Source organism: Sarcophilus harrisii, chromosome 4 (assembly GCF_902635505.1).
Source record: "Sarcophilus harrisii chromosome 4, mSarHar1.11, whole genome shotgun sequence".
NCBI lineage: Eukaryota > Metazoa > Chordata > Mammalia > Dasyuromorphia > Dasyuridae > Sarcophilus > Sarcophilus harrisii.
The window spans coordinates 132,605,925-132,622,475 of record NC_045429.1 but is presented as its reverse complement, the minus strand read 5'-3'; the positions used below and the strand labels follow the sequence as shown (position 1 = coordinate 132,622,475).

Here is a 16,551-nt window from a genome sequence, read left to right as displayed (position 1 = left end):
AGATACAACTAAGGAGATATCAAATGGTAGCATGACTACAAATATGCTTGCCTAACTTGTTCTCTTGTATTGCAAAAAATGTTCTTTACAAGGTGACGTGTAATTTAATTGCAAGTGCTGCAGGTGGACAATTATCTGGGCCCAGGATTAAAAACGAGATTGTAAGTTGGATTGGAGAAAAGATATAATATTTTTAATGATTCCCTGCTTCATGCCACAAAAGTCCAACAATTTAAGCTTCAATTTCTCCTAGTGATGTTAGGTGGCAGTAAATCTTAGGAGAGCTCTCTCCGAAATATCTCAAATGCAGGTGACCCAAAGAGCAATGGAGACATGGCCAATGCAAGAAGGTTAAAACATTTATTCAACAGCGGCTTATGTACAAATAATCTCATAAAAAGATATTATTAAAGATATGTGTATGTATATGTATATATCTATGCAGAGAGGCAGGCTAGTCAAGTAGGATGAAGGCAGGATACCAGATGGATAGCCTAAATGCAGTACTGATATTCCCCCAAATACAATGTATCCCAAAAATCTTTGTACAGTAAGTAAGTAAGACTTTTTAAATGCTGCCACTATTCAGCCATTTTTCAGTAATATCTGACTCTGTAATGTCATTTGGGATTTTTTTGGCAGAGATACTAGAGTACTTTGCCATTTCCTTCTCCAGCTCATTTTACAGAAGAGGAACTAAAGCAAAAAGGATTAAATGATTTGCCCAGGATCACATGACTAGTAAATATCTGAGGCCATATTTGAACTCATGAAGATAAATCTTCTTGACTCCAGGCCCATTACTTTATTCAGTGCATCACCTAGATGCTCCAAGACTTTCAGGATTTTTCAAGAATATTTTAAGTATTTACATTTAAATATTTAAAGTATTTAACGATTCAAAGGAAGGTCATTAATAAAGTGGGTGGCTCCTCTATAGAAGATTTTTTTTCTTCCTACCCCTACCCTCACACTTAATATTTCCCATGATACTCATGTCTTTATGAGGATAAATAAGCGAGATTTATCAGGTATCTATATTGTTTGTACAGTAATTTATAGCATGCTATTGATAGAAATAAGTTCAATTAGAGCTGCCAAAAATGAAATGGCTGACTCTGGAGGAAGCAGTTTTTCTCTTTTCCTGGATGCCTTCAGGCGGAGACTAAATGACCTTTTGTTGGCAATATAGTAGAAGGGTTTCTTGAACAGATTTAAATTGGACTAAACAGCCCATAAGAGGTCCCTTTTAATTCCATAGTACTCTAACTCTTGGGCCCTGGTCAGGGCACTTAGCTTTGCTCTTCCACAGTCATAGACCACATCCCTATTTTTTGTCATCCTTTTGTCTCACAGATACATATTGTTAGTCACAAGGATGAGTAGATGGAAGATGCTGAATGGATCAACCCTGAGTCCATCACCACTATTTTTTTAAAAAAGAACTTAAAAGTATACATATTAAGGATATTGAGTCAGAGCCAAAATGCTATGCTATGTCTGAATATGAAAGTCAGTACATCCATCAGGTAGAAGTTTTTTCAGTCCAGTACACAGATCTTATTCTCAGTTTGATGAAACATGTCATGTTTATTAGGATGAAAGAGACATTCTTAGTATAAAAAGGGGAACTTCAAATGAGAATGTATTTACTGCACCATTAATCTCTGTTACACTTTCTTGACATAGTTCCTTCCTTTAAGTGCTAGAAAGAAAAATTTTGAGGACTCATGGATTCATAAGTCTCTATTACTATATTAGCCTGGATCACAGAGTCAAGTTTCTTTCTTGTTGGAAGCAGTTTCTATAAATCAATCAAGTATTTATTAAGCACCTAGTATATCCCAGATATTATGATAAGTTCTTACATGTGTACAAAGAAAAAAGAAACAGATTATCCTCAAGAAAGGCATTCTATTCAGGACACGAGTAAATGGATACAAAATACAGACCAATCAATGAAAGGTTATTTTGGAGGTGAGGGGAAGAAGTTGATAGCAGCCAGGGAATCAAGTAAGGCTTCATAGAGTAGTTGCTTCGGGGCTGAATTTTGAAGGAAAGTAGGGTATATGAGAAACAAGAGTGAAAAAGGAGTGCATTCCAAGGGGACGGACCTGATGGAAGCATAGTTGGGATGCAGAATATGATATGACTTGAGGATAAACAAGAAGATGAGTTTGACAGAACCAGGTATTAATATACAAAAAAAGTTAGAAAGACTTTAGAATCAGGTTGTGAAGGACTTTTGATGCAAAACACAATAATTATTTTATTCTAGAGGTAAATAGAGTTTATTGAGGATGGGAGTGACAAGGGCAGACCTATATTTCCTTAATATAATTTTAATAACCAAATAATAGAGGACAGATTGGAGAGGGAAGAAACCTGAAGTAGTGAAACCCATTGGGAGTCTGACTGAGAGGTGACAGGTGACTGAAGGAAGGCAATGGCTTTTGTAGAGAAAAGGGGACAGATGTCAGTGGGGTGGAATCTGAGGCTGAACAATAGTGACCACACTGTTTGACCCTCTGCATGCTACAGATCAGAGCTGAGCCAGTTCCTTTTCCCATTCTTATATTTCTTCACTCCAGGCTGCAGGAATCGTCTTATAAATATATTGTGAAGCTTATAAATGCTTGATGAGTATTTCCCAAAGACCCTTTAGTCAGCAATGAAAATAGTTACCAGCCAACTGATGCATAATACACTCTGACAGTTTGTGACAGATGAATAGAAAGGAAGGAGTGTGTGTGAGTGTGTGTGTGTGTGTGTGTGTGTGTGTGTGTGTGTATTTGTAATGTTAGTGTGACTCTGTGGTAGGCAGACTGGCTGATGAAAACTGGAAAATTATTATCAGTTACTTAATATTAACATTAACAGCCTTTGTTTATGCATTACAGTCCCCCCCCCAAAAAACCCTCTCTCTCATGACATATATTATATACATAATACAATATATTATATTAAATATGATGTATACATATAATATCTTTATATATACATATATGTTCACAAAGTTACATGTTATATATATTCTCGTTTCTTACACTGTGGGTTGCAACCCCCTAGAGGGTCTTGTAAATGAATATGGGGACCACAAAATTATGATTTATTATCAGTAATTATTTGATTTGTATACCTATTTTATATATCCAGAGTCACATAAAATTTTCTCGGGCAAAAAGGGGTCACAAGTAGAAAAAGTTTAAGAAGTCCTGAATCTATACAACATACACACATACACACACACAGAATTTTAAGTATATCTGATATAACTATACTTTATACACATACACACATATATAATGTATAGATATACCTGTGGGGATATGGATGTGAATATGTGTGTGTATATATATATATATATATATATATATATATATATATAAAATATACACATACACATATACATATATGGAATACAGGCACATGCATACATGTATGACATTTACCTATACATTACGTACATGTATATGCACACAGAATATAGGAATATAAATAGCTGTGCATGCAATTACATATATCTACATATTACATACATGCATAAACATGTGTGTATATACAGATGCATTTATATATATTATATATATTTACACACACACACAGTGATACTTGTATATTAGCATCATCCCTCCCACTAATCTCTTACTCAGCAGTTAGCAGTTGTTATCAAAGCTCACAACGTCTCACAGCTCTCATTCCTTTTCTATTTCCACTGATATCACCCTAGCACAGGCATCTTTATGCCAATTTTATGGCCAATTTTAATAGCCAACCCACACATTTTCCATTGTGTTTTCTTTTCCCCTTCAATCCATCTGTCCTAAACAACAGTTCTAATCACTTTACTCCCCTATACAAAAACTCTCAGTGGCTAGGATAAAGACCTTAGTTCAAATTTGACCTAATTAGCTAGCTTAATTTTTATTTTACCTGATTTTTCTTGGACTCAGTTCCCTTATTTATAAAATATTTGTAATAATAACAACTACCTCCCAGGGTTGTTGTGAAAATCAAATGCGATAATATTTGAAAAGCATTTTGGAAATTTTAAAGAGCTATGTAAATATTTGCTGCTGTTACTGCTGCTGCTAGTAAACTGTTCTTTAAACATTTCCTTCTTCCATTTTGTACCTGCAAAATTGATTTTAATTTACATATATCCTTATTGAAATACTAAATTTAATCTCATTAAATTTTTGCCAAAGATTTCCAAATCCTGATCCAAGGTATTAACCATACCTTCCACTTCCTAACTGAAAATTTTATCAGCATGCCATTGTTACCTCAAGGCAGCTGATGGCTCAGTGATAGATTACTTACTGTGCCTTGAGTTAGGAAGACCTGAATACAAATTCAGCCTCAAAAAACTGGAAACTGAATGGATGTCCATCAGTTGGAGAATGGCTGAATAAATTGTGGTATATGAATATTATGGAATATTACTGTTCTGTAAGAAATGACCAACAGGATAATTTCAGAAAGGCCTGGAGAGACTTACACGAACTGATGCTGAGTGAAATGAGCAGGACCAGGAGATCATTATATACTTCAACAACAATACTATATGATGACCAGTTCTGATGGACCAGGCCATCCTCAGCAACGAGATCAACCAAATCATTTCCAATGGAGCAGTAATGAACTGAACCAGCTATGCCCAGAAAAAGAACTCTGGGAGATGACTAAAAACCATTACATTGAATTCCCAATCCCTATATTTATGCCCACCTGCATTTTTGATTTCCTTCACAAGCTCCCAATCCCTATATTTATGCCCACCTGCATTTTTGATTTCCTTCACAAGCTAATTGTACAATATTTCAGAGTCTGATTCTTTTTGTACAGCAAAATAACGTTTTGGTCATGTATACTTATTGTGTATCTAATTTATATTTTAATATATTTAACATCTACTGGTCATCCTGCCATCTAGGGGAGGGGGTGGGGGGTAAGAGGTGAAAAATTGGAACAAGAGGTTTGGCAATTGTTAATGCTGTAAAGTTACCCATGTATATATCCTGTAAATAAAAGGCTATTAAATAAAAAAAAAAAAATTCAGCCTCAGACACTTACTCGCTGTATGACCCTGGGCAGGTCAATCCCCATTTCTGTGACTCCAAATCCAAAACTCTTTTTATATTACTATACTGACATTAACAAAAATATTGCCACTGGACCAAACACAGAACCTTCATACCCTTGGTTCCCAGGGAGGGTTGACCCAAACTTAAAGCATACTCCTCAACAAGTGTACTTTTGGCTAAGGAGTAGCTAATGGACAAATGACTCCTTTGCTGAGTTGTGAGTATCAAATGGTTAATGACAACTCTTTTTGGTCTAGAAATATAGCCAGCTTTGAATCCACCTAATGCCACTCTATTTTGTATGTCTAATTTGTCCATAAGAATAATATGATGGGCTTTATCAAATACTTGCTAAAATCTAAGCAAACTATATCTTTAGAATGGAATACTTGTCTACCAGACTAGGAATCCTGTGTAAAGTCTGCCATGACCTCTTTATCCTCTCAACTAAGGATATCAAATTCAAATAGAAATGAAGTCACTAATCTATATATAAGGATCTCTGGCCACCTATTGACTAAGTTTTAAAATGTAATGTTATCTGTGTTTTATTGTATTTTTAATTGTTTTATTAATTATTTCCCAATTGCAATTTTCTCTGGTTCTGGCCACACTAGGGACTAATGCACTGGATGCTTGATACTTCTGGTCTAGATACTTAAATTCTGGAATTTCCCTAGGAATTAAAGCCTAGCTTATGGGCACAGATTCCATGTTTTCCCCTTTTAAAAAGCTGCAGTAATTCTTATTCTTCTCTATTCCTGTGGCCCCTCTAGTTCTCCATAATCTTTCCAAGATCAATAAAAGTGGCTCGACACTCCCTCTCACCTGCCACCTTTATTCCTTATCCTAGGATACATCCTAATAGCCAGATGACTTGAATTCATTATAGGGTACAAGATGTTCTCTGGCTAGCAGAATTCTCTCTTATCTCGGGTATCAACTTTCTTTTAGCTATTGTTGTCCTTTTCCTTTCAAGTTAAATAACCATCTCCTTGGCAGAGGAAACAAAAACCAAATAAAAATGGGCAGCTCTACCTTTGTCTGCATTATTGCTTATTATTTTCTCATCCACATTTACTGGTAATGTTATCTCTTCTTTAATACTCAATATAGCTAAAAGAAAAAAGTGCAAAAAAATTAAGAATATTTTGTTAACCTTACCATTTCTTGTTAGCTTTTGAACTGAAGCATTAATAACACTATCTCCACTGGGATTTTTGGCATTTTTATATTCATCCTCTGTTACTTAATCCTTGTGCCCACATTCTGTTCATCTTTCTTTCTTCCTTTCTTTCTGGTTTCTTTCTTTTTTCTTCCTTCCTTCCTTCCTTCCTTCCTTTCTTTCTTTCTTTGCTACCCCTGTTCATTTTTTTCTAACTTGATTGGGAAGTACCCTGTCCACCCATATCTTTTTATTTTAAAAAATAACTCTTTTTTTTCTTTTTTTATTATAATTTGGTTTTTTGATATCTTCAAACATGGGGCAACTCCCCATGTTCCCTGGTTTGACTGGCATTTCCTGTGGGATTTTAGTCCATGAGATGCTACATATCTTTTCTCTGAACCCTGTATAACTTGGTTAGTCTCCCAAAATGTAAGGCCTGAGTCAGATTATACCCTTCTTTTCATACTTGGTTGGAATGCCTGCCATTGGTTTGATTCAGTCAAAATGAATTCTTACATGGCTAAAGTACCAGAATATAGCATTACTTTTAAGTAGCATGGCGTGATTTGACTAACCATACTTTTGATAATATGCAATGTTATTATTAATAATTATTATATAACATATTATTATTAATAACCAACAATGATATGTTAATTAATATAAAGATAGCACAGTATGGGAAAATGAACACTAGACAAAGAATTAGGAAAGACCTAGGTTATCTATCATTGTGTGAGCTAACTTCCCTGTACCTTGGTTCCCTCATCTGGTATTCTCCTTGTACTGTGCAGAACAGAATTCCATTTATATTTTTCACATTTCTTTTCCCTGAGGTTTGCCTTTTCATTTGTTTTTCAGAGATGCAAAAATAAAAACTGGAGAGTGGTTTTTTGAGGAACGAGCCAAGAAATTTCCAGCTGAAAGTAAGTGCCATAATTTTTTTTTATCAAAATAAAACTGTAGAAGAATAATTTTAAGTTATTTAGCTTATGTAGGAAGAGATGAAGATATTTAGAATTTGAAACCTTTACAATAGTTAGCATGTCATAATCAATGTTCAAGGCAAGCTAAATGGCTCACATCCTATATACAATGGATTTTCCTGCTGCCACACTTTTGCTTTATATAATTTCTTCTTCCTAAAAGATAATGACTTTCCCACTCTGCCTGCTACAACTTCTACACCAGCCCATCTCCTTTGTCAGAGCTGTAACTTTCTTTCAAAGCCTAGCTTACATATAATTTTTTCTGTGAAGTCTTCTATACTTAATGCAGCCAAAAGTGACCTCTGTCTACTCTAAACTCCTATAGTTCCCTTTTCCTATTGGTCTTCTATGACTTCATAGGATTAGATTTAGAGGTAAAAGGGAATTTAGGGACCAGTAAATCTCTTATTTTATAGTCCTCTCTTATTTTATATAGCTATTTTATATATTTTATATAGACAAAAATATATAAATATATTTTATATATCTATTTTATAGATAAAGATTTTGAGTCCAAGAGAAGTTAAATGACAAAATGGGATAACACATATAAATCACTTTACAAATCTTGAAGTACTAGGTAATTACTTGCTATTAGTATTCTTTTTCCAAGTTCAGAAGTAGCAGAGCTGGGATTTGAAGGTAGGTCCTTAATAGGGCAGCTGGGTGGTACTGTGAATGGAGTATTGGGCTGGAGTCTGAAAGACCTGGGTTCAAAATGACCTTAGATACTTCCTAGCTGTGTGACTCTGGGTAAGTCACTTAACTCTGTTTGCCTCCATTTCCTTATCTGTAAAATGAGCTGGAGAAGGAAATGGCAAAACACTCCAGAATCTTTGCCAAGAAAACCCAGCAGGGGATCAGAAAAGTAAAAAAATAATTAAAAATGGCTTAACAACCACAAAACCTTTGACTCCAATTCTAGCTGCTCATGTTGCTTCCTCACTAAATAAAGCCTTATGTTATAATTTTACATACATACATATATACATATATGTATATCTTTTCCTGTTCTTGAGGACAAATAGTTAATCTTATTCATCTCAGCATCCCTTTAATTGTGCAACAAATGTTTGTTGAGTGACTATAATATTCATGACAAATTGTGAGTCATTCATTCAACTTGTAATGATAAATTTGTAAAATTCTTTAAATGATAGATATGTGTATATATGTATATACATATAAATGTACATAAAAATCTCTTTTGGCCTTCACAAAAACCTTGTGAAATAATTAAAGTATTTTTCTCTACTTTATGGGTGAAGAAACTATTTCTCCAGAGTCATCCATTTACTAAGTAATCAGAGTCCTGTGGATCAGCTCTCTTTCCATCTTACCACAGAACAAATTTGAAATTTAAACCTAGTCCTTCTGAGTGCCTGTTATGTACAATGGAATAATAAGATAAAATACTGTGGTATGAATTCATAAGGACTATGAGTATGGATGGACATATGTGTTGGTTTGGTTTTTGTACTGTGTTTTTCTAATTAAGTATATTTTTTAAAAATTTAATTTAATTTAAAAATATTTTTATTTCACAAAATATTTCCAAATTACATTTAAAAAACTGTAAGAATTCATTTAAATTTTTTGAGTTATAAATTCTCTTCCTTTAGCCCCTTTCCCTCCCTTTGAAAAGGCAAGCATATATTGATTATATGCATGAAGTCATGCAAAATATATTTCTATATAAGTCATGTTAGAAAAGGAGACACATACACACATACACACATACACAAAACCAAGAAAAATAAAGTGAAAAGTGTACTTCAGTCTGTGCACAGAGTTCATTGTTTCTGGAGAAGGATAGCACTTGTCATCATGAGAATTTTGGAATTATTTTGGATCGTTGTCTTGATCAGAGAAGACAAGTTAAAATATATCTTTGAATGTGCCCCAAAACTAGCTAACTTTGTCCGTGGCTATCACTCTAGATCCCAGATTGTACAGGGGCTTGTAAAAATATTATGTCAAGGCATGTAAACAATGAGATAAGGACAGTCTTCAGTGGACAGGAGACCACTGACATACATTTTTATCGAAATGACAAAGATCAGCCAGCCTTCATCAATAATGATCACGGGCTTATAGTTGCTTACAGTAAAAATATCTGTAGAGTGATGTCTGATAAGAGACAGCAGATCAGGAAACCAAAGTGTGCAACATTCTTCTCATTTAGAGGAAGTGGAGCAGTTCAAGATGCATAATTATCTTAAGAAAATTGGGGATTTGGATTGGAAACAAAGGGAAAAATATCCTCCCAACTATTTGGCTATTAGAGGTAGCTACGTGGCTCAGTGTGCATAGAACACTGGGCCAAGCATCAGGAAATCCTGAGTTGACAGTTGGCCTTAGAAACTAGCTCCATGGTGCTGGCCAAATCATTTGTTGTGAGGATCAACTGAGATGATGTTTGTAAAGCACTTAGCACAGTGCTTGGCACATTATAGTTGTTTAATAAATGCTTGTTCCCTATAATAAAAAATTCATTGTAGAGAAGGAGGAACTGATTCTATTGATAAAATCGGATGTGAAGTTGAGAGCCCTAAAGATTGGTGATGAAAACTTTCTTTTCTAGGTCTGTAGTAGCTGCAGCTGCTGAAGAGATGAGAACTCTAGCAGGTTGAAAGGAAGGATGGTGGCTAGGGGACAGTGCTATTGCTCCCAAATCTTATCTGCTAGGGGCAGTCACTGTTGGTGGTGGTGGTGGTGATAGTGGACTCCTTCTCCACAGGGATTAGTTCCTTAGATAATACAAGCTAATACAAGCTTTCCAGCAAAAGAAAATTTTTATCTTTTGCCTCTTTTAGGAAAAGAAATGTCAGCATGATATTTATTACTCAGTTCTCTTGGTTCTCTCTAATAGAGACACTTTCTGGCCTGAACTGCCCAGATGAGCCCAAAATGAAATTGGCATGGAGCCCAGTGTAAAACTCTGAAAAAATAAGATAATTCTAAATTCTGTTTTTCATAGATTAATAAATTGGCTGACATTCTTATGCTTAACTGTCAAAACAAGAAAACTAGTAGTCCATAAAAGGAACTTCAATTTTTACCAAGTCTTAATAAATTCTCCATTAAAAGTATAATCATTGAAATTATCATAAACTGAGCAATTTTCAGAAAGTTTAGTATCATGGTTGAGTTCAAAGAACCTCCAGATCTGAAAGACTTTTTTTTTGCTTTATTTTTTAAAATATATGCATAGATGATTTTTAACATTCACCCTTGCAAAACCTTATGTTATAAATTTTATCTCCTTTCCTTCCTCCCACCCCTTTCCTTAGATAGCAAGTATTTGAACATGTGTCAAACATGTGCAATTCTTCTTTACATATTTCTACAATTATCATGCTGCATGAGAAAAATCAGATCAAGAAGGAAAAAAATGAAAAAGAAAATAAAAATCAAGCAACAACAACAAAAAAGGTGAAAATGCTATGTTGTGATCCACATTCAGTGCCCATAGTCTTCTCGTTAGATACAGATGGTTCTCTCCCCTCAGAAGTTTATTGGAATTGACCTGTCACCTCATTGTTGAAAAGAGCCACAAGACTTTTATTTTTAACCAAATTTTTTGTAACCCTGCCTTTGTCATTGTTCCTTAAGATTTCCTCTAAATTATCTTGAGGGTTTTCTTCAGAGAAGAGAGTTGGAAAGTTTTCTTTTTACTTATCTTGGAAGTTTTTGTCCCTGAGGAATGGAAGACTTAATGTGTACTATCAGACTCTATGAGGATGAATAAAAGATGGGGAGAATATAGCCAGATCAAAAAACAAAACAAAACAAAACTCCTAGCTCCCTTAACTCAGACTAGACTCAGTGTAAGTGCTGACACTCAACTTCATATTTCTATCAAGATGTCAAGAAAAAAGATATCAAAAAACAAACTAAAAAACTATTTTAGTATTGCAGAAGCTCCTAGGTAGGTCTGCTAATGAGGTCTGTGTTATTAGTGCTTTCTTGCTCTTTCTCAAATTGTTTTTGTTCAGTCACTTCTCAGTCATGTCTGACTTTATGAGCCCCTTTGGGAATTTCTTGGCAAAGATACTGGAATGGTTGGCCATTTCCTTTTCCAGCTCATTTTACAGATGGGGAAACTGAGGCAAAGCTGATAAGTTTCTGAGGTTAGATTTGAACTCAGTAATATGTTTTCCTGACTTCTGCCCTGCTGCTCTATCCACTGTGCCACCTAGTTGCCCCTCTTTCTCAAATTATCCTACATTTAATGGTCTGTTTATATGTTTTATACTTCAATAAAATATAAAGACCTCAAGGGCAAGGGCTAGGACTAGTTTTAATTTGGGGCTTTTAATCCTTTTTACCTACCACAGAACTTATATATGGTAAAAGCTTAATAAATGCTAATTAAATTTTAGTTGAAATGTTCCATCATTAACATACATTGACATTTTTTTCAACACAATTTTATTTTCTGTAAGTTCATATTTCAACTCATTTTGCTGATTTGAAATTATTACTTCCATAGTGTGGAGTATTCCAAAACATTGCATAATTGATTTGGAAATCTCCCAAATAACTTATAAAGGGCATTCTGTAACTGAAGCATAAATGTTAGTCTTTTAGGCATCTTGCCTATATTATTGAGTTAGCGACCTCTTCTGGCTAACTTTGTGCAATATGGATGAGTTCACTAACATTTTGCAACTAACTTTTGCATTTTGCTGCTTCTTGGTTCAAGCTTACATACAGGAAACTGAGAACACTTTTAATATTAATAGCTCATTTTTCTATAGTGCTTTATAATTTACAAAGCATATTACTCTTGACTATACTGTGAGGGGGAGGACTTAAAAATAATATTCTATTTTCCCCCAATTGCATGTAAAAACAATTTTTAACATTTGTTTTTTTTTTTAAGTTTTGAGTTGCGTCCACTCTTTCATCCATTCTCTCTCATCCACTCAATTCAATCTATCCCTTCCCTTCCCTGCCTCATGCTTAAGACAATAAGCAACCTGATACAGGTTATACATGTGTAATCATGTAAAATATTTTCATATAACTCATTTTGTACAAGAACACAAACAAAAGGAAGTGAAAAATAGTATACTTTGGTCTGTTTTCAAATGACATCAGTTCTTTCTTTGGAGGCAGATAGCATTTTTCATTATGAGTATTAGGCGAATTATTATTTCTTTTTTTCCACATATAGATACAGATATTAAAAGTCAATTTGTTGGGGGCAACTAGGTGGTGCAGTGGATAGAGCACCAGCCTTGAAGTTAGGAGGACCTGAGTTCAAATCTGACCTGAGTGGATAAATGGCAGAGTTCAGCCTCAAACACAGGGATTTTAACTTTCAGATGCAATGGTCTTTTCACCACATAAGTAATATGTCATTTTTAAAAATGAGAAATGCCATTTCTAACCTTCACTAAATTGCTACTTATTGGAGAATAAAATAATTTAGGGAAATACCAATGGTAGTCATGACTATGGTTTACTTAATGTCTAGCCAGCACAATTACTATATTTTGTAATCTTGATGGAAAATAATATTTATCTTAACTAGTTTATTTTGATCCTTAAAAGGGATTTTTAGTCATTGTTCTTGTTTTAATTTTTTTTTTACTAAATAGTATTTACTTTTTTCTAATTACATGTAGAGATAGTTTTCAACATTCATTTTTGTAAGATCTTGAATTCCAAATTTTTCTGCCTCCTCTTCCAAGCCAGCAAACAAACTAATATAGGTTATATATGTACAGCCATTTAAAGCATATTTCCATATTAGTCATGTTATGAAAGAAGAATCAGGACAAAAGGGAAAAACCATAAGAAAGAAAAAAACAAAAAACAAATTTTTAAAAAGTGAAAATAGTATGGAGTCAGTCTCCATGGTTCCTTCTCTGGATGTGGATGGCATTTTCTATTCCAAATCTATTGGAATTGTCTTGGATTGCTGAAAAGAGTTAAGTTTATCATAGTTGATCATCACACAATGTTGTTACTGTGTACTATGTTCTTTAGGAGCTGTTCTAATCAGTATAGTAATAGATTAAGTGCTGACATTGTTATACTCAGCATGTTTATTGAAGACCAGATGCTGAGATTAAGAAATTTGCCCAGGATCTGATATAGCCAGTATGTGTCAGAGGAAGAATTTGAATCCTCGGCTTGCTGACTCACAGGCAGGCCTTTGATCCCCTTATGGTGCTGCTTCTCATACTGAGGCTCTACTGGGTCAAAACCAGGCTCTGAATTTTGCATCTGCACCTCAGTATTCCTAGAGACTTACTTAAAAGCAAAACAGAAGCAAATCAAAAAATCCTCATTTTGTAAGTTTAGTGAGAGGGGAGACAGAAAGAGTGGACCTTTGATGCTAATATGGAAGCCCTTCAGCAGACAGTCTGCTCAGACAAGATATGAGCAGCAAAATTAGAGGGCAAAAAATAATGCTTCTGCCCTGCAGCTAGGCAGAAGATTCATGTTTAATGGTAGGGGAGCTGGCTGAGAGCAACTGTGTGCCAGGGTGATAATGAATACATTATTATGAATTTGACTTGTACAGAAGGAAACTGAAGCAATTGTGCCATCATCCTCTCATCTTATAGTCCAGAGTGTCCCATCCCTTTAATGTGACTTGAATTTTCTCTGCCTCTGTCTCTATCTCCCTCTTTCTGTCTCTGTTTCTCTCTCTCATCTTCCCTCCTCACTCTCTCTTTCCTTTATTGCCTCCTCCCTCCTTTCTCTCTTTTCTGTTCCTCTCTCTCTTCCTTTCTGTATGTCTGTCTCTTTTCTCTTCCTGACTAGTTCCTTCTTTTTCTCTCTGTCTCTACTCTCTCTACTGTTGCCACTATCAATGCCCCATAACTTCTCTCCCATTGTTCAAGTGCCCTGGTGGAGGGGTGGGAGACGAAAAGGGTCAGGGAAGATGGCAGCTGCCTGTGGAGATCTCATAACCAAAATAAATTAGACACCAAATGTTGCTTCACCCTTGACACAGTCTTGCCTAGAAAGGCATGAGCTCATGGTTTGTCCATGAAATTCTAACATTTTTTAAAATAGTCTGAATATAGTAACTTATAGGCTCTCTTTCTAGTTCCCAGTGGTCTCTGAATTGTCAAACCCAATGGTCTTTTCTCAATCCTCACTCTTCTTGACTCTCTGCAGTCTTTGACACCATCAATCTCCTTCTTCTGGATTCTCTCTTCTCTGTTGGTTTTTCCCTACACAGCTCTTTTCTGGTTTCTCACCTAATTGCCTGAGGGGTTTCTCCCAGGGCTCTGTCCTTGGTCCTCTTCTCTTTCTATTCTCTTTCATTTGGTGACTTCTTCAGGTTCCATAGATCCAATTATTATTCTATGTAGATGATTCTCAGATTTATTTGTCCAACTTCAACCTCTCTCCTGCCCTCCAATCTCGTATCTCCACTTGCCTATCAGACATCTTGAGCTGAGTGTCTAGACATCTTAAATGTATACTAAACTAAATTTGTTATCTTTCCCCCAAAGCCTTCTCTCTTCCTAATTTTCTGGTTACTTTTGAGGTCTCCACTATCTTCCATTAACTGAGGCTCACAAATCTGGTGTCATCCTTGATTCTTCATTTTTTCACTTCCCCATTTTCAAGCTATCATCAAGCCATGTTGATTTTACTTTCATAGTATCTTTAATGCATACCCCTTTTCCTCTAATGTTGACACTTGTCCAAATCCACATCATCTCTCATTCAGACCTTGTCTGCTGCTTGATCTCCCAATCTCAAGTCTCTTCTCACTCCAGACTACCCTCTACTCAGATAGCAAATTGATTTCACTAAAGCACAGCTCTGATCATGTCACTTCTTCCTCCCCTACATTCAGAAACTCTAGTGGCTCCTTATTACCTTCATGATCAAATATAAAAATCTCTCTTTGGCTTTTAAACTATATATAATCTGGCCTCTTCTTACAATTTCCAGGGCTGTCCCCAGTACTACAGACCCAGTATCCTCTCCATTGTTCTAGATGCCATATTGTTATTAACATAGCCTAAAATATATCTGTTTTGACCCCATCATCCCACTTAAAAAGTTTATAAGTTCAACTAAAGTATCCCAATCCCAAGATTTTTTTTTGTCAGAGTAGATATTCAGTAAACCCTCATTGAACTTAATGAACTATAGAATGTTATAAAATCTTTCATTCTAAGTAAATTTCACATGCTGAAATTTCAAGCCTGTTTATCTGATATTTCATAATCTTATACTGACCTATTTTTTCAGACTTACCTCATATTACCATCCCTTATATACTCTACAAGTTATTACTCTCTGGTTCTCACCTCTCTGAGTTTGGTTTTTCAAAAAATATATAATTTGACAACCATTTCAATATTATTGATTTTTAAAAATAATCTTATCTATTTTATTTTACAAATTAAAAAAACACATTATTTTGAGAAGAATTCATGGACTCTGCCAGATGCCAAAATGATTGATTACTTTTAAAAGGTTAAAAATGGATCTATCTTTTACACAAACGGGTTCATGGGTACTCAAATGTGCCTTCCATTTCCCGGAATCTATGATTTTATCTTATGCTGTCATAAGTTGAAGATTCTGGGAAGAAGGAACATCTTTGGCACCTGAAGCCAGAAACTCATACTTCTCAATAACAAATGTGTTATCTTCATTGTACAAATGAAGAAACTCAGGGACAGAGGGAAACCAAAAAATAGCATTTAGTGAAGATTTATGATTCTAAACACTCTAATGATCCAGTTCAAATGTTAATGGGTCAGTGAGACCTATACATGAGACTGAAGAGATCTCCAGTTCCTAGATTATCCTGCCCTCAGCTGTGTCCAACTAAGTAAAACAGATATCTGAAATTTGTGGATGATAGATCTTATTACTGACACAAATAGACACTAAATGATAACTAAAAATGATGATGTAATGGGTTGGAATAATTACAGGTATTATAAGTTACCATACTCTTGCTTTGACTTCAGTTCCAGTGATACAGCAGGTTTCTAAGAGAGAATCTGAATATGAGATGCCATCACTATAATTCCTGAGTTGAAACTGGATCGTGGGTGACTGGCACTTAGTAGACACAATATAATTATGTGAGTCATGGGGCATGAAGCAAAAAATCAAGAGAATGTCAATTTTAACACTTGCCTATTATATGACTTAAACTGAGTCACTAATGTTATCCAGTTTCAGTTTCCCCATGTGTTGTTGTTCAGTTACTTCAGTATTGTCTGACCCCATTTGGGATTTTCTTGGCAAAGATACTGAAATGGTTTGTCATATCTTTCTCTATCTCATTTTATAAATAAGGAAACTG

At 35.0% G+C, this 16,551-nt stretch overlaps 1 protein-coding gene across 4 annotated transcripts in view; it reads left to right on the top strand.

Annotated features, from left to right (window-relative positions):
* Positions 1-16,551, top strand: part of SYTL3 (synaptotagmin like 3) — a 102,353-nt gene that overhangs the window by 34,678 nt on the left and 51,124 nt on the right. For all 4 annotated transcript variants that reach the window (XM_023503309.2, XM_031937553.1, XM_023503304.2 and 1 more), the window contains one exon: positions 7,117-7,181. In XM_023503309.2, the coding sequence (XP_023359077.1) occupies positions 7,117-7,181 (65 nt within the window). The remainder of the gene's footprint in view (positions 1-7,116; positions 7,182-16,551) is intronic.